This window comes from Nyctereutes procyonoides, unplaced genomic scaffold, assembly GCF_905146905.1.
Source record: "Nyctereutes procyonoides isolate TBG_1078 unplaced genomic scaffold, NYPRO_anot_genome, whole genome shotgun sequence".
Lineage (NCBI taxonomy): Eukaryota > Metazoa > Chordata > Mammalia > Carnivora > Canidae > Nyctereutes > Nyctereutes procyonoides.
Genome location: NW_026575029.1, coordinates 2,860,379 through 2,888,275, shown reverse-complemented (window position 1 = coordinate 2,888,275; position 27,897 = coordinate 2,860,379). Strand labels below are relative to the sequence as shown.

The window sequence follows — 27,897 nt, the reverse complement described above, 5'->3', positions numbered from 1 at the left end:
TTAAACAGAGTCCACTTTTATTAGGTTATTGTCGGCCATTAATGGAGAGGGTTTGCAGTTAACCCTATGTGCTACATCATTAGAACTATCCACAAAGAACATTCTGGCTGTACACAGTGAGACTATAATCCTTCTGTATTCCTTTCTGAAATTTTGATTCAGTAGTCCATATATAATTGCATTGAGACAGCTGTTGAAATATGCCATATAGTAACTGGCCACAAATAGCCACTCTGGGATCCTGGGTCCCATGCTGTCAGGGTTTGAAGCCACAGCGAGACCAATAAAATTTAGAGGAGCCCAGCAAATGGCAAAAAGTACAAAAACCACAAACATGGTGATAAAATTCCTGAAGTCCTGTGGTTTCATTTTGGGTTTACTGTCAGGTTTCACCCTCCGTCTGACCTGAAGAACCAGGATCCATATTCTCAGGTAACAGAAGATGACTATGGTCATAGGAACTATGAAATGGAAAACCACTACAGCTATCGTGTATGCTGAACTGATAGACTGTGCGAATGTGCAGGAGTAGATCCTTGGGTCATATTGCAGGGTTCCAGTGCGCAAGTTGGGCATGACTGCCACCAGCGTCAGCATCCATATCAGGAACACGTAGCAGAGGGAATTCTTGTTACTGTACAGCTTGTCATACTTGAGACTGTGGCAGATGTAGCAATAGCGGTTAATGGCAATTCCAGTGATATTGAATATGGAGCCGATGACACTCAGGCCCATCACGAAGCCACTGATTTGGCAGTGCAGATAGCCCAGATTCCATCCATTGTTAAATATAGATGTCAGCACCAGGGGGTATGGATAAACAGCCACCACCAGGTCTGCAACTGCAAGGCTCACCACAAATATATTTCCTAAAGGAGAAATGTTTAGAAAGCACAGGTTATCACCAGTTTTATAGGGATTTCTTTGGTTTTCTTTCAGTTTTGTTTTTTTTTTTGTTTTGTTTTTTGTTTGTTTTGTTTTGTTTTTTATTTTATTTTTTTAATAATAAATTTATTTTTTATTGGTGTTCAATTTGCCAACATACAGAATAACACCTAGTGCTCATCCCGCTGTTTTGTTTTTTTAAGAGCTATTTCTGCAACTTAGTTAACCTGGCATCGAAGCTACTGCCATATTATAACTGAAATGGAAGCCATTTTTATCAGGAAGCAAGTCCACTGTTGGCCTCATCAAATCAATTCCACTGTTCACAAAATCCCACAATATGCCTAAAACAAGGCATATTCCATGTTCACAACTCTTGTTTTTCAAACAATTTTGGTTGCTGTCCTTGGAGAGCAGTGAATCCTTGAACCATAGTACAAGTTAAAAGAAAAAGGGTTCTTTCATCAACTTTCTGAGTTAAAATATTGACTTCTCCCCTTCCTAGTTGTCTAACTGGGACAAGTTATATAATCTCAACAATGTCTATTTCCTCTTCTACAAGATGGGGATAATGATAGTAGCCCCTTCATAAGGCTTTGATGAGGACAGATTGAGGGAATCCATGTCAAGTGCTGAGCAGTATCTATCACATGATAAGTGCTCAATTAATGTTGTTGGTATTCTACAACGCTCTCATCTCAATCCAAAGGAAAAGGTAGAAATATTTCTAGATTTCATAAAGAACTTAAGGTATAAAAATTAAACCCTAAATATTTTCTATGTTAATGTAATAACACATTTGAAAGTATAAAAACAAAAACTCTAGTTGAATTTTGTAAGATACTCTGCAACTATGTTCTTTACTTTTGTAGCTCATTTGCCTTTGTTTCTTACTATTCCTTCTGCCTTGAATGGCTCCTCTCTCTAATTTTTAAAATGCTACCCACTTCCCCAAATCCATCTTAAATGGAAATGCCCCAAGCCTTTCTTATTTGCCCAGCGACATGGATGACCTTCCTCTTTCGTGGGCTTCTAAATCACTTTATTCCACTTCAGTTAGATTAAACTGTAATAAATTTCATTCAACAAAACCTTATTAAGTGTATCAAATAAGCTGGATAAACAGGAATGAACAGACCAGAGATCCTATGATTCTCAAGCTTAGAAAAACAAAATTAAAAAAGAAGGAAGAATAATAAGAGTATATGCGGAAAAAGAGGCAGCAAGGAATGGAATGAGCTGGAAAGAAGTGGTTAGGAATATTCCAGACAGAGTGACCATATATTTCATCTTTTATTAGATTTATTTATAAACTTAATTTTCCTATATTTCTATACTATAATACCCTAAGAATATGTCCTCTTTGTAATAAGATCTTGTATAGTAGTACCCAGTTGTGACTTTTGCTCAAATGTTTGATGGCAGTTGTTAAATTGTCACCTCCCAAAATCTGCAATAAAACAACCTTTGTACTTGAGGTCCCTATCTGATTAATTTTATTCCAGAGCCCTCCAAAAATTGCAAAGAAGTGAAATAAAATAGCAGTGGTGGCTACAAAAAGGCAAGGTTTTGTCATTTAGGTAGGAATTTCAGATAAATTGTTGTAAAAACAATTTATTTGAAAACTGGTTACACAAGGCCAAATTAAAGCAATAAAAACAAATTTATTTTTCCCCACAGAACAATTTCAATCACCAATGAAATATTTAAATTCCCAAGTGGGCTTGTTTTAATGAATTTTTAACTCAAAATGTATAATACTTTAAAAATATGTATAATATATGAAATTCAGCTACAGATTGTCATCGAAGCAGTCCATTTTTACCCAGAATGTCATGATGACAAACTGACATGAATAGATTTATTTTTAAAGAGCTTAAAAATAAGATCATAAACACTGTCATAGATTTCTTTCATAGATTTAATCCTCTACTCCAATTAGTTTATGGCAATTATGCTGCTTTTTTTTGTTCAAGTCATTATATTAATTAAATCATTAGTTTTCCTTGAACTGATCCCCTTTTACAAGTGTTTCAAGAAAAAAATGTTAAGCTATAGTCCCTATGCAAGTGTGGCTATCAGGTAGCTCAGCTGGAAGGTTTATCACATTTGCTAGGTGTATGTAGAGCGTATATGTAGTGCAGAAGAGGAGGAATGAATTAAATTATCATGATTATACATATATTATAAGATCATCTCTTCCATCTCAGCTCTATGTACCTCCAGATGTCAATCTATGCATTTTTACGGACATCCAACACTCCATTCGGAGCGCAGCAATACATTCTGAAATTTAAAATAATTTCAGTTAATGGCTAGCAATTCCTTTTCTGTTGGATTTTCTTCCCGCCCTTACTGCAGAGGAATTATAGATGCATAGGATGTTAAGATTGAGAGGAATATTAGTGATCATACAGGATAATTCCTACTTTTTAGAGATGATGCAAACAGAAATATGGGGTTAAGTTGGATGAAGTCATACAATTAATGCAAGACTGCAACAACGCTGTTTATTTGTTAATGTTGCTCAGTGCATTTCCCTAAGAAAGTTCCCGTGGCCAGAAATAAGTAAGGGTTGGATATTGGGACCTCTAGCCAGGCAGGCCCTGGCTTAGAGCCTCTTCAGGCATAATTCTAAAAAAGCATCTTAGAACCAGAATGAGGGGAAGGGAAAAGCAGTTGGAGGTATACTGCTAACAAGGCTACTCTGGTAACAAGAAGAAACAGCTGAGCATCTCACACTGAGTAAAGACAGGCAAAGTATAAGATGCTGAGGAAACATTCATTCTGGTGAACAAAACCTTAAATTGTAAGTGAAATATGGAACGGGTATGAATAAAAGCGGTTACTAGACAGCTGAAAAGCTGTCTTGTCTCAACTGCTTCATTCAGAACTAGTCCTGGGACTTCCCTCTGCCACTGGCCAAAGCAAGGTGCCATTGCTTCTCTGTTTACAAGTATTTCTCTTCTCACCATCTTTCCACACCTCAAGCTCTTAACTCCATGAGGACAGTGCCCATCTGAGACCTCTTTCTCCCCCTCCATTAAGACCTGGAATACTTATATCTTTAAACAAAATGTAGAGTGGCTTTACACTGTATGGACAAAGCTGAAAGGACATTGGAATGCAGGGCTCCAGGGTCATGTTCCCCGACCAGAGACAATCTGCATGAGATGTAAGAGGTGAAAGTGTGCTCTGCGCTCTGAAGGTACCGCAGTGACTCTCTCTGGCTCTTTGATTCCTATCTGCTGGCCTGTAGTGATGGTGGGGGTACAGCGTGCTGCTCCTTCACCTTCTCTGAGCTTCCCCCTTCCTTGGGGAAAGTGAGAGACTGACAGGACTTCAGTTCATCCTCCTGGGTCCCATCCCTTCCTCCAAGGCTCTCCTTGCTTTCCCTCTTGGCATCTATCTTTTATTCTCAGCTGCCTTCTCTGTGGACTTTAGGCTTGTGATGGTTAGTTTTGTGTGTCAACATGACCAGGTCATGGGATGCTCAGAGAGCTGGTTAAACATTATTTCTAGGTGTGTCTGTGAGTGTGTTTCCAGAGGAAATTAGCATTTGATTAGGTTAGATAAAATCCATGTCTTCCTCAGTGTGGGTGGGCATTATCCAATCCATTAAAGGCTAGAATAAGACAAAGTTGAAGGAAAGGGGAACTCACTCTCTCTGTCTCACTACGTGGACTGGGACTGTCACCATAGGTGCTCCTGGTCCTCAGGTCTTTGGACTCAGACCAGAACTGCACCAGCCTTCCTGGCTCTCTAAACTGCACATGGTAGATGGGGGAACTTCTCAGCCTCCATAGCCAAGTGAGTCAATTCTTCATAATAAATGTAGTAAGTGATAGATAGATAGATAGATAGATAGATAGATAATAGATAATATGTTAATTTAATAGATGTAATATATCTATATATTATATATAGATATATAGAGATATATTAATATATAGATATATTATCCCTTCAGCCCGGGGTGTGATCCTGGAGACCCGGAATTGAGTCCCAGGTTGGGCTCCCTGCATGGAGCCTGCTTCTCCCTCTGCCTGTGTCTCTGCCTCTCTCTTGCTCTCTCTGAATAAATAAATAAATAAATCTTTAATAAAAAATAGATATATTAATATACTAATAGAATATACTACTCTCTGAACAGAATATATACTAACATACTAACAGAATATATTATTCTCTCTATACATATTCAATTTATTTATATATATACACACACACACACACACGCACACACACACACACACACACATACACATACCGCTACATATGGAACATGCCATTCCCTAAATAGGATATATCCTAATATATTACTAGAATATAAATATCTTCTATTCCTCCTGTTTCTCTGAAGATCCCTGGCTAATACAAGGCCCTAGCACCAGACACAGAAGCAACAGTTTCAACTGGATTGTTTAATCACCTCTTGTAATTGCTCAACTGATTTTGTTCTCAGACTGATTGAACCCTGACTGATACAGAATTTGGTACTAGAAGTAGACTAAGAACCTTAAGGAGGGTTTCTCTGTAATGGTTCTGGGTTTCCTGGAATTGCTTCTCTAATAACATTAGATTTAAAGATACTAAAAATCTTCTGTCCAGTAGTAAAGGGGACATTGGTAGTTCATGGCATGCAGTGGCAAGAAAAAGTTACTTAAGTTATCACCTGTACTCGGGATGCCTGGGTGGCTCAGCAGTCGAACATCTGTTTGCCTTTACCTCAGGGTGTGATCCCAGTTCGGGGATCGAGTCCCACATCGGGCTCCCTGCATGGAGCCTGCTTTTCCTTCTGCCTATGTCTCTGCCTCTCTCTCTGTGTATCTCTCATGAATAAATAAACAAAAATATTTTTAAAAAATTATCACCTGTATTCACCTTCCAAGGTGAAGAATAAACTGGCGCATCACCCTCCTACCACTAAATACACACACAGACACACACCTAATTTTGACATGCTACCCCATTCCATTTGCCAACTAACCCAAAAAGCAGGCAGTTTTGAGTGGAGCCCAGAACAAGAAAAGACTCTGAAGCTGTTTTGCCATTTGACTCATCTGAATCCATGGTGTTAGGATTGTTTGTGGTAGATGTGGAGCATATAAGGCTCCTTTAGCAAGAAGCACAATATAAGTGACTTGTAACTACAGACCCTGAGGATTGCTACATACCTTTGCAGACTAGAATTCTAGTTTTTTGAGAAACAGTTTTTAACTTGCTACTTTCAGGCTTAGCAGCTTCTGAAAACTTGACCACGGACTATTAGGTGACGGTGTGATTAGAAAGATCCCTTATGGACAGTGTACTGTCTGACCCACTAAATCATAAAGTTGGCACTCACAGCATTGAATAGAAGTGGCACAGACAAAATCTGGCTCAAGCAACCTCAGCAGAAGAAGACCTGTTCTTGTTTTGGTTTGGTTTGTTTTTTCAGGAGAGGATCTTGATGACATAACCTGTGTACATTAATGTTTCTTCAGCCACCACTGTCCCTGACCAGTAAGCTCACAACGTTATCATGCACCAGAAATAGAAGTTGCTAATGGGCCGGCAACATAGAACTCATGAAAATGATCTGGTTTTAGCCACTGCTGTCCTACTGAATGCCCAACCTGTCAACAACAAAGACCGACACTGATATGGCACCAGTCCCCAGGAATATCAGCCAGACAGTGGTGGTCAGATGATTACATTGGACCACTTCCATCATCAAAGGGAGAGTTCTTTGTTCTCAGTGGAATAGAAGCATATTCTGGATATGGATTTGCCTTTCCGGACCTTAATTATTCACCAATCTGACATCCATAGAGCTGCAAGATGCCTTTGTCTTTATGATAAAAGCATTGCTTCTGACTGAGGAACTCAATTTATAGCAAATGAAACAAGACATTATGGTAGAATGGCTTATGAAGGTTTAGTTTCAGGAGCAGCTGAATGGGCCTAGGGTAATGTCCCCCAGGTATAGTGTGTGTTCTAAATCAGTGACTGAATTCATAGATCAGAAAATCAAGGGTGGTAATGGTCATTTTCTGTCTCATAATTATTCTAGTGACACCCTAGCAAAACATTTGCTTCATGTCCCCACAACTTTAGGTTCTGTTGTTCTAAAGTCTTGGTTCCCAAGAGAGAACTATTCCACCAAGAGACAGAATACTGGTTTCCTTAAACTGGAAGTTGAGACTGTCATCTGGCTACTTTGGACTCCTCATTCCAGAAAATCAATAGACTAAGAATGGGGTCTCTGTCCCAAGTGGGGTGATTGATCCTGATTATCAAGGGAAAAATGGGTTGTTACTACACAGTTGGAGCAAGGATGTGTGTGTGTGTCCACAATGCGGGAGCTCCTTCCCCTGGAACTCCTCAGTACTGCCATGCCCTGGTATAAAGCCAGTGGAAAATAAAGCATCACAATTTGGGCAGGAATGCCAACATGCTGGAGCTTTAGGAAGGAAGGTTTGAGTCACCTGAAGAGGCAAGAAATCTGTCTCCCCATCGAACATTGTACAAAGTTTGGGCCTTGAGTTTGTTTTCATCCACATGCTTCTATGGCCCTAGCTATCTTGTTCCTGATTTGGTTAACACTCAAATCTATGCAATGATTTCACCAGAGAAACCATTTCCTTGTGGGGACTCCCCTCAAAACTCTGGCTGAGAGGCCGATTCTTATGGCAAGCTGGTCTCTGGATGGTTCCTCACATCCTGTGTGTGTCATAGGCCTTGGAGTAGATGCTACCAATACCTTTTCCAAGTGCCCTCTGCCAGGCTGGTACACTTATTCCTGGAATTTTGAGGAGTGTTGGGTGCTCCCAATTACTTGCAGCTGCCTCCTTCTCCAGGGAATTGCCCTCAGTTGAGTAGACAGTAAATGACTAATGAACAATGGAATACAGAAGGCCAGTCCCTTCACCTTTAATGGTTGCAACTTTGCAGTGGGATTTATACCCAGGGGCCTCCACTTGTTGGACTGGGCCAAGCCTAGGCTTCCCCAAGGCTCCTTCCTTGCTTGACTCTTCCCCTGCCCCAGGCAGCTTCCCTCACCCATGGCAGGTTCCTCCTGAGAGCACTCCCTCAATAAAGCATGAGTAGCGAACCTGCCAACTCCCTTTCACGTTCTATTTCTGCACAACCTAAGGTGGACCTTCGGCTCTGTGATGAGGTTAGGTGGTTTTCTAAAGAAGTCACCCACTTCTTAGAAAAAAAAGAGGAACTACTTACTATGCTATTTTACAGAAACAAACAAACCAGCCATATTAGGTAGAAGTTCCAGACTTAAATGCTTTTTGGTTTTGCTTTTCAATCTTTTCATCCTTGCTACGCTTATGCATGCTTCCAACATCAAATCAGCATTTGACTCCACCCATGTGCAAAGAAGTCTGTCTCCCTCTAAGACCTCTTGAGGTCCAGGACCTTGACAACACAGTGCCTGGCATATAGTAGGTGCTCGGGAATGATTTGCTGGATGAACTAATGTACCCTTAAGTCCATAAACTGCACTCATACAAAAGTAGACATCAGTTGCTTTTTTGCTCTTATTCACCAGGATGTGGGTTTTTTCAACAGGTTCATTCCTTCTTTCATTTAAGGACTTGAATTTGGAAAGCAAGTCTCTAGACCCATTGAATTATTGTTCATAATTTAATAAAACAATGGCACATGGGTGCCTCAGTCAGTTAAGCATCTGACTCTTGACTTTGGTTCAGGTCATGATCTCAGGTTCATGAGAGTGAGCCCTGTGTTGGGCTCTGCACTCACCGTGGAACTTGCTTAGGAGTCTATCTCTCCCTCTACCTGTACCGCCCACCACCACTAACACGTGTTTGGATGCTCTCTCTCTCTAATAATAATAATAATAAAAATAAATAAATAAATAGACAAATAAATAAATAAATAAATAAATAAATAAATAAATAAATAAATAAAACTAACCCTGACTGTGCCTAACATCCGAGAGGTAAAGACCAGTTTAAACAAGAGAAAATACACATTGGCTACTCTCAAAAACATTTTTCATTTGTTTTACCTGGCAAATCCATAGACTCAGATCTAAGTCTGGCTTTAAGAAAAATCTACTTATTTTGCACGTCAAAGCTCACAGGCAATGTTTTACATTCTTCGATTTCAAAGGACTATATTTGAGAAACTTGTCTTTTCAGGTTACTAGAGGTGATGCAGACCGAAAGTTTAGAAACAAACACAATTGCATTCAGATCCTGGCCATGACACTTGCTACAGGACCTGGGGTAAGTCATAGCTTCCCAGAGCCTCAGTCTCTTAATCGGTACTAAGTCAAGGTACTAATGACCACGGTGAGAATTTGAAAGAGTGCAGAGAACACGTTTGGCTTTGGATAAATACCCATTCCTTCTCTTCTGCAATGATGGAAACTGCATTTCGTGCTTCACAGGAGGCTTCTCCCCTGGTCAGATAGCCCCTGCAGAGGCAGCATCTCTCTGGACAAGGGCTCCTCCCCTAGTCCCTGTCACCTTGCAGAGCTCTCCCTTGGTGAATCAGCCTCCTTTTGTCCTGTGCTTCTGGCTATCAGCCCTTTCCTCTCCCTTCAAGCATAACAGACAAGGTTGACCCTCTGTTTCCTTCCCACTTTTTAAATTCCCCTTCCTATAATATCTGGTTCTACCCACACCACGTGGCTGAAACTCCTCTCCAGGCATCAGGAGCATTCTTACTGAGCCTTCTCTCAGCCTTCATCCCCCTTAAAGTCCTGAAATAGAATTCCCTGTTCACGCAGCACCTGTCCATATCCGAATGCCCCGTGTGGCTACTGGAAGGTGCTATGGTCCCTGATCACATCTAAGAACCTTGCTCTCTGCCTCCTTGACCCCGATCGCCCTTCTGGCTCTTCCATCTCTATGTCTCATGGTGTCTTCCCTAAGGTGTCCTATTCCTTAGCTTGGTGGTGACTCCCTAATACTGTAAACACGATTGATTGATGGGTTGTCTTGACTGTCCTGTAACTGTCGCATAGGTGCAGTGCGACACCTCTCAGCCTCTCTCACTGAGAGGCTAAGAAAACGTCCGTATATAGTAAGTAACACACATAACCCTGTTGCCCTAGTCCAGTTTTTCATCAATTTTTAAAAGCGTAAAATCCTGCCAGGAATTCTCATTTTCTAGATCCGGTTATTCTTTTCAGAAGGGTGTTTAGGGAGAGGAGATGTTTGTAATATGTAAATATCCACTTTACAGCCGGAGTGATTCAGCCTTTCATCTATAAGCTAAACACAAACTACCCATGTCTACAGGGAGCATGGGAAGGTGGTAGGGTAGGAGGACCCTGGCTCACCCCATCCCACATTTACGACCAGATACCCTCCACACCCAAGTCAGTAAAGCAGAGAGTGACCTGATGCCGGGCCAAACATACTCCTCAACTAAATATGGAGAAGCTGCTGCATCTGAAAGGCTAGGAAGGTCCAAAAGGCAGAAGCAGGTGGCCACCCTTCAAGAGACAGCCACCTGCACGGAGAGGCAACATAGCCACAGCTGTATGTGCAACACGGTGGCAAATGGGAGACAGATCTGTTCCTACTGGTTTCAGAGCATTCCCCCGCCCCACCACCACAGGAGCACTGAGCCACCTGCAGGAGGAGGCTTCTGCAGAGGGCTCCAGCAAATTTTGTTAGAGCTGTGCACGTGCCCTACCCTGTAGGGTGTTGGTGAGGATGTGGAGAAAAAGGAACCCTCAGACGCTATTGGTGGGAATGCAAACCCGTGCAGCCACTATGGAAAACCAGGTGGAGTTTCCTCAAAAAATTAAAAATAGAATTACCCTACGATCCAGCAATTGCACTACTGGGAATTACTCCCAAAACAAAGACACTAATTCAAAGGAATACACACACCCTTATGTTTATAGCAGCATTATTTACAATAACCAAGATATGAAAGAGCCTAAGATTTCCATCAATTGATGAATGGATAAAGAAGCAGTGAGCGTGTGTGTATATAAATATGTATATTCTATATATATATGTAATATATCATGTATACATTATAAATATATATGGAATTCTATTAATTATACTAATGTAACATTAATATATTTTATTATATACTTTATATGATTATATGATATAATATATAATGTAATAATATAGCATCTTATTATACACTGTATATATTACATCTAAATTTTATAGATTATATATATTACATATTATATAACATATATATATATGAGAGAATCTGCTGCTCCCTCTCCTCTGCCCCTCCTACCCCACTCATGCTCACTCTCTTGCTTGCTTTCTCTCAAATAAATAAAATCTTTAAAGAAAAAACTATGTTAACTCTATTTTGAGATAGTAGTCTTTATTTCCTTATACACTTTCCTTAATCTTGGAGAACTTGTTGAAATCTCAGCTTATATAAGCAAATTAATAGCACCCAATGATATTTCTATTTAATCAGACAAAAGCTCTAAATCGCTAAATTCCGAAACACAATTACTGTCATTATTTAAAGAGGTACAATCATAGTATTGTCCTATTTATACACTAAAGTTAAATGGGAGAAGAAATGAAATGAAAGTCAACACTACAAAAGTATAAATTAAGATTCTCATAAAGTTCATTTTAGAGATTCAAAATTTGACTCTATTTTTAGGAATTTAGAATGTAAATACTAAAGGTTAAACATTGTACTCTGCCTTAGAAATAAAAATATATTCACCGATCTTAATTCTACCCAAGTACTGAATAACAAAGAATTTATTTTGTTTCCCAGAGTGTTATATTTAAAGCACAATGAAACTTTAAGTAATATTGTCCTAAATTTGAAAGTGAGGAAATTAAACAAGTAATTTGCCCAAGGTCACATCCATTGGATGGCAGATCCAGAATTTCATACCGGATCATTTGGTTCCAGAGCCTACATTCTTCAAAGGGAACACATCATCCCCCCCAAATTGAATCAATAATAGAACTAATTTTCCACAGATAAGGAATGTTTCATATATAAAGTGTTGTGTATAAAACAACTATATATGTGTGTAGAACAACTGTATATATGTAATATAACCTGTTTTACAAACAGACTTTTCAAAAAACTAATGTTGAAAGGGGCACCTGGGTGGCTCAGTCGGTTAAGCGTCTGCCTTTGGCTCAGGTCATGATCCCAGGGTCCTGGGATGGAGCTCCGGGTCGAGCTCTCTGCTAGGTGCGGAGTCTGCTTGTCCCTCTGCCCCCCCACCCCCTGCTCATGCTTGTTCTTTCCTCTCTCTGAAATAAATATTTTTTTAAAAAGTAAAAATGAAAATTAAAGCCAAATATTAAAATAAGGATGAATTAGCTGCAATAGCATTTGTCTTGCCACAGCCCTCTGTCCGAAGCTCCAAAATTATCCTAAAGCTGGCACAGAGGAGACATCCAACAGGCATTAAAAAAAAAAAAAAAAAAAAAGGAGGGATCCCTGGGTGGCGCAGCGGTTTGGCGCCTGCCTTTGGCCCAGGGCGCGATCCTGGAGACCCGGGATCGAGTCCCACGTCGGGCTCTCGGTGCATGGAGCCTGCTTCTCCCTCTGCCTGTGTCTCTGCCTCTCTCTGTGTGTGACTATCATAAATAAATAAAAAGGGAATGCATTAAGGATAAAAGCACATTATCCTTTTCAAGATCACATAAGAAGAGAGTTTTGTATTTTGAAATGTGTTAAGAAAATCATGAAAGAGGAAATACTAGTTAATGATTATAACATTTATCATCTTCCATTTAATAACTATGTGAGAAAATGTTTTAAAATTTAAGTTAGTAGACTGGTTCTCAAACCTTCTCTGACAGGTATTTTTCCAGGCTGTATTACCTTCTTCAAAAGATATGAAGCCAATGGATTATTTGCAAATAGCTATGCTTTGTCTCCATTATTAACAATTATTTTGAAGTTCTTTCCTTGATTATACCCCATGTGTTAAGTAGCTCTCTCTAAATATTTCCCTATTTATTACCTATTCTTTCATCCTGATGTTAATACTAACATCTTTTATTTGTGTAGTTTTAATTTGAGTTTTAGCTACACTACAAATAACTTTTTAAGTATTCTTTTTAAAGATCTGATTTTATTTATTTATTTATTTATTTATTTATTTATTTATTTGAGAGAGAGTGCACACAAGAGAGCATATAAGCAGTGGGGAGGGAAAGAGGAGAGGGAGGAGCAGGAACTCCAATGCAGGGGCTCCATCCCAGGACCCTGGGATCATGACCTGAGCTGAAGGCAGACACATGACCAACTGAGTCACCCAGGCTCCCTTTTATTATTTTAAATTTTTTAAAATTATTTTAAATTTTTAATTGAAGTATAGTGGACATACAATATTTTATTAGTTTCAGGTGCAGAGCGTATGGCTCAGCATTCATGTATATCACAAAATGCTCTCCATGATGAGCTTAGTTACCATCTGTCAGTTAGGAAGTATCTTTTAAAGCATGAGTACTTCAGGCTTCAGCTCCCATCTACCAACCACCTTTAGATTTCTCTTGAAAAATTTTTGTACTTATAAACATGTTTCTTTGTATGCCCCATCTTATTTTTATTTGAAAATAAAAGAATTTTAAGTGCCTTGATTGAAAGTAATCTCTTTGAAAGGAAGACCCATGTTGCACACAAGTTTCACACGCTGTCTTGGATTTTGACAAACCAGCAAGAATTTGCTGACAATTTATATTCTGTCTCATACTGTAGGTATGCAATAAATATTTATTTAAATGAATATTCAATCCAGTAAGCTCCAAAAGCACTCCAATATCAGAGCAGGTAAGCATCCTTTCAAGCCAGAAGCTCCACCACTCAAATCCAACCTAAGTAGCCTGAATAATATTCAGCACCAAGATTTGTTTTTCTTTTACTTGTCCCTTTTTCTAAGACTAAAGCCTTCAGTGTCATTGCCAAAAGTGGATGGCTCTGTAGAAGAATAAATCTTAGAGCATCTCAGCCAGAAAATCCAGCATTTTATTCCCCAATTGCAGCATCACTGAATTTCACTGAAATTTCTTGAGATGTCACATAGCGTCATCATATACCAGGTCAATTTGGTTAGCCAAGCTAGCCAAGTGAGAAAGGTGAGAAACTTAGGATGCTGATTGAGGAAGCATCTTTAGCCTCTTTCAGAGAGGGCATGATTCTGGTGACACCATGCAGAGTTCTGAGCATGAACAACTGCTTCTCTAAAAGCAATTAATTGGGGGTACCTGAGTGACTCCATTGATAGAGCATCTGACTCTTGATTTCAGCTCAGGTCATGATCTCAGGTTCCTGGGATAGAGCCCTGTGTTGGGCTCCACACTCAGTGAGGAGTCTGCTTGAGATTCTTCGACTCCCCCTCCCCCTTCTCCTGCCTGCTTGTTTGCTCTCTCTCTCTCTCTCTGTCTCTCTCTCACTGTCAATACATAAATCTTTAAAAACTAATAAAAGCAGTTCATTGCCTCTGGTAGCATAGAAAATCCTGACAGTGTGTGTATTTCCTTTTTAGAAAATAGGGCAGTTCTGTCATCCAGGCAACTTAAAACTCCTTAGGAAAAGGGAGGAAATTCAAACCACCTTATAAAGACATTAGTATTCACCTCAAATATTCCAATTATCATTTCTCAAGGATACTAACAAAGAATGAGCAGAACAAGGTCCAGAGACTCTACAGAAATTTAAAATGACTTCCAAAGCAGATATTTCTTAAAACAGGTATTTTTTTCAATGGAAGTATAGTTGACACAGAATGTTACATTAGTTTCTGCTTTACAACATAGTGACTCAACAGCTGTGTATGTGGTGCTGTGCTCACAAGCGTAGCTCCCATCGGTCCCCTCACACTATTACAATACCATTGACTACACTCTCCGTGCTGTACCTCTCATTCCCATGATGTATTCATTCCAAACTGGACCACTGTGCCTCCCACTCCCCTTACCCTTTTTGCCCGTCACCCTACCTCCCTTCTCACTGACAACCACCAGTTCTCTATATTTATGGGTCTTTTTCTGTTTCGTTTTTATTTGGTTTTGGTTTTGTTTTTTTTTAGATTCCACATTAAGTGAAATCATATGGTATTTGTCTTTAACTTATTTCACTTAAGTGTAATATCTCCTCGATCCACTCATGTTGTTGCAAATGGCAAGATCTCATTCTCTTTTGTGATTAATATTGCACTCTGTGCGTTTTTGTGTGTGTGCATATATGTGTGTGTATACATGTATATGTGTGTGTGCATGCCTACATGTGTATGTGTGTGCATATATATACAGAATATATATATATATATATATATATATATATATATATATCCAGACACACTACACATTCTTTATCCATGCATTTGTCAGTGGACACTTGACATTGTTTCCCTATCTAAGTTGTTATAAATAATGCTGCAATGGATATAGGGTGTATAATCTTTCCAGGCTGGTGTTTTTCCTTTGGATAAATATTCCAGAAATGGAATTGCGAGATTGTATGATAATTCTGTTTTTAATATTTTAAAGAACCTCCATACTGCTTTCCATAGTGGCTACACCAATTTACATTCCCACCAACAGTGCAATAAGGATTCCCTTTTCTCTACATCCTCAGCAACACTTTTTATTTCTTCTTTTTAATAATAACCATTTTAACAGGTATAAGGTGCTATCGCATTGTGGTTTTGATCTTCATTTCCCTGATGATTAGTGATGTTGAGCATCTTCTCATGTGTCTATTGGCCATCTGGATGGCTCCTTTGGAAAAATGTTCAGATCTTCTGTCCATTTTTTATTCAGATTTTTTTGATGTTGAGTTGTATAAATTCTTTATATGTTTTGGATATTAACTCCTTTTCAGATGTATCATCTGCAAATGACTTCTCCCATTTGGTAGGTTGACTTCAAGCTTTGTTGATGGTTTCCTTTTCTGTGCAAAAACTTTTTATTTTGATGTGGTCCCAATAGTTCATTTTTGCTTTTCTTTCCTTTGCCTGAGGAGACATTCCTAGAAAATGTTACAATGGCCAACATCAGAGAAATGACTGCCTGTGTTCTCTTCTCGGATTTTTATGGTTTCAGGTCTCACATGTAGGTCTTTAGTCCGTTTTGAGTTTATTTTTGTGTATGGTGTAAGAAAGTGGTCCAGTTTCATTCTTTTGCATGTAGCTTCCAAGTTTTCACAGCACCATTTATTGAAGAGACTGTTTTTTTCTCCACTGTATATTCTTGCCTCCTTTGCCATAAATTAACTGATCATATAAGTGTGGGATTTTTTATGAGGTCTCTATTCTGTTCCATTTACCTATGTATCTATTTACCTATTTACCTTACCACATATTTACCTATGTGTTAGTACCATACTGGTTTGATTATCACCGCTATATATTATATCTTGAAATCTAGGATTGTGATAATTCAAGCTTTGTTCTCTTTCTCAAGGTTGCTTTGGCTTTTCATGACCTGTTGTGGTTCCGTACAAATTGTAGCATTCATTTCCTTGGTTAAGTTTATTCCTAAATCTTTATCCTTTTTGGTGCAATTTTAAATGGAATTATTTTCAATTCAGATATTTTCAGATATTTTTAAAAGCAGATATTTTTAAAAACAGAGCCATAAATGTTAGTAAGAACTAAATGCAGGAGGTTTAATTTAGAACATTTTATCTTTGGTTAACTTTCAGGATTGCCAAGAGAAAAATGATTGTGAAAGCTAGCAAAAATAAGCTCCATCTTACCTGTGATTAAGTTAATGCTAGAAATTGATACTTATAAATAGCTGGAGGAACCAAAGATCAGATCCAAATGTAATCATATAGATGCCCAAATTAATGAAGTATAGGAGTCCTAATCCACTATCCTAAGGTTTCCAGGCAAATTCTGAGGATTACTTTGGCAAATTTGGATAAAATTTAGAGTTCTCTAATAATATACTACACAGACCAGAAAAAAAGGTCATGAAACTAAACAGGGGCTAAGAATGCAAGGGGAAAAATCAATAAAATGTCTAAAAAATTCCCTTGAATCAATAATTGCAAATCTCATGAAGAGTAATAAGAGGAAAACATCAACAGTACCAACAAGAGCTCTATCAGATTGAGGATTACATTATACATTGACTTTATTAGCTTGAAATCATTTTCTAAGTCTGAACATCCAGGTAGGTCATAATTTTTGAACAGTAACATACTTGTCTAAGAAAGTTATTGTAACTTCCATAGCTAATTCATTTTAAATTAGAGACCAGCTTGGATATTTAGATAATCAGCCACTTAAAGGCTAGATATTGAAACAGCAGAATCTGAATCCTACTTGCTGTGAAGAGAAAATGTCTATTATGAAAGGAAAAATAGTGACATAAGAGAATTTGTGTAATTTCCATAATACTGCAAAAGAGAATTAGATCCCAAATGTTTCGTTTCTGACTGATTGCACTTCTTCTTGTTCAAATCATCCACCTGCTTAAAAAATAAATTTAAAAAATGGGTATTTAAAAAAATAAAGATAACATTAAAAGTATTAATTATAGAGCATATACTAATAATAACATAATAATACCATGATTTCTGTAGTATTTTACAACTTCAAAGTGGTTGGTAGAAGGACAGGTAGATGGATGAACAGAATCTAAATCCATCCTCCTAGCAACCCTGTGAGGAAAGAACCCCGCTGGACAGATGGCAAAACCAAGACTCAGAGAGACTGAGTAACTAGATCCAACACTTAGTACAAATAAAGGTATTGCAGATATACAAGACTCAGCCTGGGTCTTCTGATTTTAATCCCTGTGCTCCTTCCACTGTCACACTGGGTTGTGTGCTGGAGTAAGAAATAGTGATCATTTATCTGTGAATTTGGGGGCTTTAGTTTTTTTTTTATCTACCCAAAGAGATTTTATAAGGACAAATAAAACAAGATGTGGGTAAGTACTTTGAAAACTGAGACTTACTCTATGTGCATAAATACAAAGCACTGTACATTCTAAACAAGAAGTTATTTTTCTACTTCATCTACAGAAATCAAATCAAATTAGTTGTCTGAAAAGTAAGCCACAAACTATGATTTCACCAACTTCCTACTTTAATTTTCTCAAGCTTGGAAAAATGTTCCAAATGCAAATAAATAAATTTTAAAAATAAAATTGTAGGACTGAAAAACTATATTGCTTTCATAGTTGGAGTTCGCTTGAAAAGGGTGCTATAAAATACTCATAATTTAAGTGGAAATATTCACCAAAAGATGACCAGCAAGTTTTACAAAATCAGTTAATGACCAGAACAACTTAAAAAAGACTAAAGTTTTATCACAAAAAGTTAAGATTTTCAATTAAGACACCAGAGCAGATTGTTGACGAATACTGTCTATCTGTTCTAAGTGCCCATGTCTCAGAAGCTAGACTTTTGTTACAATTGTTTCCCTTATATCTGGTGTCCATGGATATTAAGTGAATCACAGGAAAGCATCACTTACAGTAAGAAGAGACTATAGGATCCAAACTGAATCTTTATGAAGAAAGATTTCTGAAAGGATAAAATGACTTAATAGTATTGTCCAAAATGTGTTTTCTTTTTCTTTTGGGATTTGGGCAATTGGTTCATACACAGATATTTTATTTTGTTTTATGTTTTTGGCTTTAACAATCCCACAGAGCACTGGTGTTTAAATCACCAGGATATCATGTAACTAGTCACCTTTAGGACAATAGAGACATCCTAAATTGATTTTGCAAGAGACATTGTCTGATTCTTTGTTTCATAATGTGATGAAGGATTTATCTTCCATCCACTTTTGAACACCTAAGTGAGAGTGATGTGCTCACTCATGTGAACCCCCTGTTCTTTAGATGTGTGTTGCCACAAACTGAATAGCCAGGCTGGCTGCCAATTTATGCTCTTCTCCTGAGTGGAGGAGGGGTCCACTGCTGGCCTAGAAGAGCCTATCTGACTGCAGGAGGACTGTTCACTCACACACACCACAGTCAGCTCATCATAAGTGTGTCCCCAAGCTCTTCCTACCCAAACACACAAGAACCTGCCTAAGTCACAGAGGACCAACCCGTTGTTTCTGAGTAGTTGGTTACTTCATTCTCTTCCCAGAAGGAAGAACAAGATGGGAAATTTCTAAAATTTGTGTACATTTCTTGGGAAATAAAACAGGGAAAACAGATGTCACGCAGAGGTCTTTTTCTCCAGAAGATATGAGACAAGTGACCCAGATGGTTTAGGACAAGGGAGGCACGCTTTCATGAGGACACCGTTTCCTAGGTCTGTGATATCTGTCATCACTGGCTGTGTCTGTGTTAATGTACCCATAGTTCTTATTGCTAGTCGGTTTCATTGCAATCCAATCTCCATCTTCATTGTGAGTTTAATAATTGTGTGAACAAAAGGATACCAGAATCAAAAAGGACTCACAGATATTGTTCAACCCCATCATTTTACGATGCAAAAACAGTCCAGGGAGATGATGACTTATCTACAATTATAAATCCATTCAGTAAAGAAGACCTGGAGTCCAGTTTCTGGATCCATTCTCTTCCCAAGCTCCTCCCACACTTTCCTGTAGGACCTGATAATGTTTGTCCCTAACACAGGAGCACTCGACTGTGAGCACATGTGTACACTTATACTTGTTTCCCCTCATCTCTGTTGCTAAATCCACCTCTTTCATCATGTCTTGCCCCTGACCACTGTCCTGACATTTCTAAGTTAGGAAAGGAACCTTCCATCTCTCCCTTCCACACCACTCCTCCCCATTCTCACAGGATCCCAAGGCGGTCAGGACTTAGAACAAGGCAGCTTCCTCTTGGGAGCTCATCAATGTCAGATGACCCAGCAATTCTGAGAATTACTTCAGTATATTGTGGTTTGAATGATTTTGTGGGCCAGGACAGAAGCCAAAATATCATATCATATATTCTTTTAAGACATTTATCAGTGAATTTCTGAAATATAATATGTTTATAAGTTCAAGACTATCTTTTTTGCTGACGCACAACAGATACAATTAGGAACCAGATACACATGTGACGTCTACTAAGAGATCAAAACTAATGATGGTGATGAAAAGGCACTGAAGAGCGGGAAGTAAGAAACAGAAGGGAAGAAAAAAGAGAAGGCAAAGGAAGAGAAGGAAAGAGAGCAAAGAGATGAAGGCCGGGATACAGTGAACAGAATGGCCAAGGGCTCAGTCAAAGTAGCTATGGACACATTCAATGGGACCTAGCCTGGAGTACTAGTGACCTGATGTGAGCATGGCCACAGGTCATGAGAAGGCAGTGAGCCTCAGCCTTCGTTATCTGAGCAATGGCTACAAAAAAAGAAAGAGCCAAACCCAATACAGACAACCATCTGCTTCCCGATAGTAAAAGAGAAAAATTGACATTGGTGGTTCCAGTACTTAGATTTGGCATAAATTCTAGTTCTAGTTGCGAATAATAATGCTTCCATCTATCAACACCCTCATTTCTCAAAAGTGATGTTCATGTGTGTATACATAAGGAAAAATACATTAGCCTGTGTATTTATGTTTTGTACACTTTACTGTGTGTGTTATGCCTCAATTTAAAAACAGTCTTTTTTAAGCTGGCACGCATGCCTGAGACTAAGCAGCTTAAAAACAGCCCTAGGCCATCCCAGGTCTAAACTCAGATCTCTGAAGCCCTAAGTCCATGTTCCCTCCATACTCATTGCAGCTTCTCTGAGTAGAAATGCAGGATGAATAGAGATAACACTGTGTAGGCCTGAGAGAAACAAGCGCAAGCGCTCTGGCATGGAACAAGAGTTACACTCAAGCACATAACACAGCGTGGATGCTCCAGTCTTACAGTCATTCTGGGGAACTTTTTATGTCATTTTATTTCTTAAAATACTGAAAGTTTACCTCACCATGTACCAGATTTTTTTAAAAAAAGACTTTATTTATTTATTCATGAGAGACAGAGAGAGAGAGAGAGAGAGAGAGAGAGAAAGAGGCAGAGGGAGAAACAGGCTCCATGCAGGGAGCCTGATGTGGGACTCAATCCCAGGTCTCCAGGATTACGCCCTGGGCCAAAGGCAGGTGCTAAACCATTGAGCCACCCAGGAATCCCCCCATGTACCAGATTTAAAAATAATAATAAACTACTTCAGCTAAGTATCTCTCTAAAATATTATGGTGGCCCTATCTTCAGAAACAGAACACACCATATGGGGTTGGACCTTTCCTTGAATGCTCAGGATCATAATTAAGAAATACATCATTGGGCTATGCTGTTTTCAGGAGCAATTAATGGTGAGCAGAGCTATTTGCTTCTTAACAACTTGCCCCCCAAAGGCTGTATTTGTTTAATTTCTCAGACCTACTTTTAATGAATCTATTTCAACCAATGCTGTTGGCCGCATGTGCTGTTCCTCTAAATGTGTCAGTCATCCCCCTAGTTTATGGCTTAAAACCTGGATGCTAGCCTCACTGTTGTACAGTTCTCTAAAAACAAATCAGCTATAGGGGAAAGCCTGTTATTATTTTTGCTTATTTCCATTTATTGGCTGTATTCTAGATAGGTTAGATGGCCAGATAAGTGAATTTTGAATAGGCAAGATATTGGACTCTTGCTTATTTATTTTTTTTTAGTGAAACCTTTACTTAAGCATAATGTACATAGAGAAAAGCACACAAATTATAAGTCTACAGTTCAATGGTTTTTAACAGATTTCAACAACAAAAGAAGTTGTTTTGGAGCACCTGGGTGGCTCAGTCAGTTAAGCATCTGACTCTTGAGTTTGGGTCAGGTCATAATTTCAGGGTCCTGGGATCGAGCTCCATGTCAGGCTCTGCTTCAGGCTCTGTGCTCAGTGGGGAGTCTGCTTGAGATTCTCTCTCCCTCTCCCTCTGCCCCTCCTCCCATACATTCTGGCTCTCTCTCTAAATAAATAAATCTGTTTTTTAAAAAATTGAAATTTTTAACACACTTCTGTTAGGTATACCTAGATAAAGCACATAACATCACCTACTTTGTCCTTTTCAAAGCATGCACTATTTTCCATATGCAAAGTATCCTTTCCCACATGTGTGAGGCTAAGAAAATAGGTGTTTTCTGTATTTGACAAATGTGGAAAATAGAGGCTTGGATAACCGACTTCTCAGATCACAGAGCAGAGAGCAAAGATATTAATCGCAGTGTTCCAGTGCAGGAATCTTCCCATTATTATGCAATGAAATTTACTCCGAAGGAGCAAATACAGTAGTATCAATTCTAGAATCAAAATGTGGACGGGAGAGAGCAGACATTTGGCCAGCACCTAAGAGCCTGATGGGCGTTTGATGCCTGTGTCTGCTCTTATTGACTAGTGTCCCTGAGACACGGGTGTTAAGCATTTTGAATTTTTTCTCTGGGAAGTCAAATGTCAATATGCTCTCTTGAGGCAGGGCAGGGGGATAAATAATCCTGCCATTATACTAGATTTCCAAAAGAAAGTTCAAAGCTTAGATGCCTTAGCATTCTTATTTCCTTATGTCATTTCTTCTATTCTCATCTTTGCATCTTTTATCCCTAATACCAGCACAATAATTTAATTGGAAGGGAAAAAGTGACCAATCATAAGAACTTTTGATAAGCATCCCCAAAACTCCTTGGAATAAGCTACTTCTATCTGTTTCAAATTACCACCTATCCTAGGGAGCCTCAAATGGTTTGAATCGCAACAGTGGTACATCTGAATAAAAAGCCCAATTCCACAAATATGAAAGTTCAAAAGCTTCACAAATTAAAGCTCACTACAGGTCTCCCCGTTAGCTACAGAAATGTATTTTATAGATTTCCCTACTAAAAAATTGCTTAGCACATGAACGGAATACAAAATACAAAGTAGTTTGGAAGGTGCACTTCTTACAATTCTTTTTCATAAAACAGAAGCAGTAGAATTATTTCAGGCATGTGGATATTTTTTTAAATGGAAGTTCCTGCAAGATCCAAACTTCCCAAATGCTGGAGCTGCTGCTACTAACAAAGCAGAATGAGCTCTAGGGGCAAACTCTGTGAATTTTATTCCCTGCTCTACCTCTTAGAGTATGCACGACCAATCAGTGTCCTCAGTCCCTCCTTTGCGAAGAGGCTAGCAGTGGCATCCCACCGCTGGGCTTCCCAAAAAATTCAGTTAACAGCTTTCAGAACTGTATCTGGCCCACAGGAAACTGCTTTTATTGCTAGAAGGGAAGAAGCCTCTTTGTTTGTACGGGGGAACAAAGAAATGCATTGGACAGGTCACAGCAAAAGTCCTATTATCAAACCCTGGTCCAAGGAATTAAAATAATCAGTAATGCAACAAAGAGATTGCAAAGCAGATTAACCTGTCATAAGCAGAGCCAGCACTCCCAGACCCCAGAGATAGAAGGGACTGGCAAGAAATCAGCCATAATGAGAAAGCAGGCTTCCCCCACAGCTTTGCTCCTGGGGATAAAAAAGATAATTCTTTTTTTTTTCTTTTAAGATTTTATTTTTAAGTAGTCTCTACACTCAGCATGGGGCTCAAACCTACAACCCCAAGATCAAGAGTCGCATGCTCTACCAACTGAGCCAGCCAGGCGCCCCAAGACAGATAATTCTTAAACCATGCTCAAAGCACTGTGTTTTCTCATACCCTCTTTTTCTTTTTTTCACCCAATTTACTTAAACTAAACCAAAAGCAAAACAACTCACTCATTTCTTTCATCCTCCCACCCCTACCCCCAGGCCCTGGCAACCATCAATGTGTATCTATGAGCTTGGGTTTTTGCAGGGGTTTTTTTGTTGTTGTTGTTAGATCCCACATTAAGAGAGATTATATAGTATTGGTCTTTCTCTGATTTATTTCACTTAAGTTTAATGCCCTCAAGGTCTATCCATGTTGTCACAAATGGCAAGATTTCATTCATATATATGAATGTTACATACATATGTAACTTCTTCTTTATGTGTATATATGTATGTGTGTATATATTTTACATTCTGTATGTATATATGTGTGTATATATACATGTATTGCACTTTGTATGTGTGTGTGTATATGTGTATATATGTTTTTTCTTCATTCACCTGTTGATGGATATTAGGCTGTCTCTGTATCTTGGGTATTGTAAGTAATGCTACAATGAACATGGGGGTGCAGGTATCTTTTTGGTTTTTTTGAATAAATACCTCGAAGTGGAATTGCTGGGTCATATGGTAGTCCTATCTTTAATTTTTTGAGGAACCTCCATATTGTTCCACAGTGGCTGCACCAGTTTGCATTCCAACAATTCACACAGTGCATAGAGTTCCCTTTTCTCCACATCCTCACCAAAACTGTGACTTCTTGTTGATAATAGCAATCTGATGGGTGTGAGGTGGAATCTCATGGTTTTGATTTGCATTTTCCTGATGATGAGAGATGTTGAGCATCTTGTCATGCACCCATTGGCCATCTGGATGTCTTCTTTAAAAAAAAAAAAAATCTATTCAAGGGCGCCTGGGTGGCTCAGTTGGTTGACTGAGCAACTTTTGATTTAGACTTGGGTCCTGATCTCAGGGATTGAGTCCCGAGTCCTCTGCACTCTGTTTAAGGATTCTCTCTCCCTCTCCCACCACCTCTCCCCCCTTTCGAGTGCACGCTCTCTCTTTCTCCCTCTCTCTTTCAAAAAACAGTCTATTCTGATCTTCTGCCCATTTTTAAATAAAATTTTTTTTTTGCAACTGAGGTGTATAACTTCTGCATCTATTTTAAATATTAGCTCCTTATCAAATATGATTTGCAAACATAGCCTCCCATCCAGCAGGTTGCCTTTTCATTTTATTGATGGTTTCCTTTCCTGTGCAGAAAATTCTTAGTTTGATGTAGTCCCACTTCTTTATTTTTGCTTTTGTAGCTTTTGGTGTCAGATTCAAAAGCTCATCACGCAGACTGTGTCAAGGAGCTTCCTGCCTATGTTTCTTCAAAGAGCCTCTTGAAGACAGAACTTCTCTAGTTTAAGCCAATCGCATGTGAAATAAGGTTATTCAGTTCGTGTTATCAGGCAATAATCAAGTTAATTCTTAAACGACTCCCTATTCCAAGTATTATAGTGAAAAGGAGGGCCCTCCCAGGAGAGAGCTAAAGGAAATCACAGCATTGATCAACTATTTTATTAGAACAAAAATACTACTTTTGACAGAGGTACAAGTGCAAGGTTCCTTCTCTCTGCCCCCACCTCCAAAATGTCAGCTTCTAAATAAAGAACTGGGCACCTAATCACCTCTTGAGGATCTGAACATCCCATGTCCTGTGGAAAATCATCCCCGGTCTCCCACCAAAGATAAACCAATTTCAACTCATTGCTTGGAGGATAAAGCAAGTTTAACTCGAACACAAAATCCCCTCTAGTAGTAGTATATTATATGTAAATATACTCTTTACTGCAACATTTCTATTTTTAAAATGGAAACCTATTTAGCTTGAAGGAATAACAATCCTGTGTGGGAGCCCTGGGAGTCTTTTTAAGCACTCTAAAAACTGAAAACTTTCCTGACAACAAAACTAAAGGAAAGCTCATTTCACAGCCTTATTTATTTTCTCCTATTTTAACAAAGCAAGGGAAGACAAATTATATGTCAAGCCAAGCCATTGATAAATTCATTAATCTGATTTGGAAGGACTTTTTTTCAGATTTTATTTATTTATTCATGAGAGAGAGAGAGAGAGAGAGAGAGAGAGAGAGAGAGAGAGGGAGAGAGAGGCAGAGACACAGGCAGAAGGAGAAGCAGGCTCCCTGCAGGGGGCCCGACGTGGGACTCGATCCCGGGACCTGAGCCCAAGGCAGATGCTCAACCACTGAGCCCCCCAGGCGCCCCAATCTGGAAGGCCGCCTTGAGGAACTTTCTGCCACCTGTATCTGATGTCTCTCAATCCAGTAAACCTCAGAAGCTGATCACTGTACAGTGGGGTTTTTCCCCTAAAATGAGAAACTGACTCTGGCAAAGTGTTCGGTCCCTTAAGGGACTTGAGACCCCCTGTTTCATTGTGGGGGGCTGGGGGTGGGGGAGGAAGAAGAGAAAGGGGGGAAACCCTCCAAGGACAGCAAGTTAAAGGAAAAGCAAACTGACGGGCTTCTGTCTCTCTCTCGGGGAAAAAGCGCTCAAAGTCCTCAGGTTTTTTTTTTTTTTTTTTTTTTTTAAATATTTTCTTTTTTTTTTTTAATTTTTATTTATTTATGATAGTCACAGAGAGAGAGAGAGGCAGAGACACAGGCAGAGGGAGAAGCAGGCTCCATGCACCGGGAGCCCGATGTGGGATTCGATCCCGGGTCTCCAGGATCGCGCCCTGGGCCAAAGGCAAGCGCCAAACCGCTGCGCCACCGAGGGATCCCCGTCCTCAGGTTTTTTAAATAAAGAATTCACTTTAGCAAAAGCTAACTGACAGCGGGGGAGGGGGCCGCGTTCTGCCGGGGACCGGGGGGGGGGGGTGGGGGGGGCGAGGGGGGGCGGCCGGCCGTCGGGTGACCGTGGGGGGCTGCCCGGCCCCGGGAGCCCCTACCTGCGTTCCTCAGCTTCTTGTTCCGATGCACGGACAGGATGACCAGGAGGCTGCCCAGGACGTCCACCACGATGGTGAAGATGAGGACCACGGCGAGCGTGCAGGCCACCCACGGGGGGCGCGGCCCCGCGGCGCCCTCCCCGCCGCCCGCCGCCCGCTGAGAGGCGTTGAGCAGCGCGCTGCCGTTGCCCTTGGGGGGCCCGCCCGGCGCGCCCCACGCCCCGGCCATCGCGCCCTCGGAGCGCAGCGCCGCGCCCCCCTCCTCCGCCCCGGCTCAGGGCTCCGCGGGGCCTGCCCGCGCCCCCTCGCCCGCCCGCTGGCGAGCGCTCCTCCGGCGCCGCCCCGGCGGGGACCCCGCACCTGCAACCCCGGCCCGCCCGCGGACACCTGGCGGGGACCCCGCACCTGTAGCCCCGGCGGGACCCCTGCACCTGCAGCCTCGGCCCGCCCACGGACACCTGGCGGGGACCCCGCACCTGCAGCCCCGGCCCGCCCGCGGACACCTGGCGGGGACCCCGCACCTGCAGCCCCGGCCCGCCCGCGGACACCTGGCGGGGACCCCGCACCTGCAGCCCCGGCCCGCCCGCGGACACCTGGCGGGGACCCCGCACCTGCAACCCCGGCCCGCCCGCGGACACCTGGCGGGGACCCTGCACCTGCAGCCCCGGCGGGGACCCCGCACCTGTAGCCCCGGCCCGCCCGCGGACACCTGGCGGGGACCCCGCACCTGCAGCCCCCGCCCGCCCGCGGACAGGTGCCGCCGCCGTGCCCGCAGCCCGTGCCCACAGCGCCCCCGTGCGGGCAGCCCCAGGCGGAAGAAGCCAAGGCACTGTGGCCGGCCGGTGTGGCACCATCCGCACCATCGGGGGACAGAAGCGGTGCTCCCCAGCTCCCCCCGCGCCCGCCCCCACCCCACGGACTGCAGGGGCCAGCCAGGATTTCCATGATCTTCCCCCCAAGGGCTCCTTTTATCTTGATATTTCTTGAACGCTGCCCTTCACATCCGTGTATGTCAACTACCTTTCAATTAAAAATAGAAGTTATCCAATTTATAAATTCCAAGTTCCTGGGGCACCCGGGTGGCTCACTGGTTGAGCGTCTGCCTGTGGCCCTGGTCGTGATCCCGGCGTCCTGGGATCCAGTCCCACATCGGACCCCGCTTCTCCCTCTGCCTGCGTCTCTCATGAATGACTTAAATAAAATCTTTTTACAAGAATTCCAAGTTCTTGTCCCCAACCCCTGTGCATGCCTCTGGCTGCTGCCCCAGGTAGTCAGAAGAAGAATGAGGACGCTTGAAATGTCAGCTTGAGATGACGGGAGATTGCATCTGGAAGGCCGATCCAAAGCAACTAGATAAACTTTTCATCTCAATTTCAAATGTCAGTGGATCGACTAGTTCTATAGGAGCCTCAGTCTTGCTTCAACAACCCACAGAGGCAGATATTCTCTGGCAGATTTCCTTCCGGAGTAGGACAGATCCTAGACACCTCTAGGCACCACACCCGCTCTCTCTCCCTGTGGACCCCCAAGTTTATGTTTGGCGCATACTCA

The 27,897-nt window shown here is 40.9% G+C and overlaps 1 protein-coding gene across 1 annotated transcript; it reads right to left on the bottom strand.

The window, feature by feature from the left end:
* On the bottom strand, positions 1 to 26,575 carry MTNR1A (melatonin receptor 1A). Its single transcript, XM_055315768.1, has 2 exons — positions 26,347 to 26,575; positions 1 to 869 (listed from the first exon to the last, which is right to left on the bottom strand). The coding sequence occupies exons 1-2, from the start codon at positions 26,573 to 26,575 to the stop codon at positions 1 to 3; spliced, it is 1,098 nt and encodes a 365-aa protein (XP_055171743.1).
* Between the last annotated feature and the right edge of the window lie 1,322 nt (positions 26,576 to 27,897).

Coding starts and splice junctions, on each gene's coding strand:
- MTNR1A (XM_055315768.1), bottom strand. CDS start 26,575: ATGGCCGGGGCGTGGGGCGCGCCGGGCGGGCCCCCCAAGGGCAACGGC. Junction 870..26,346: donor CAAGAAGCTGAGGAACGCAG/GTAGGGGCTCCC, acceptor TTTCTCCTTTAG/GAAATATATTTGTGGTGAGC.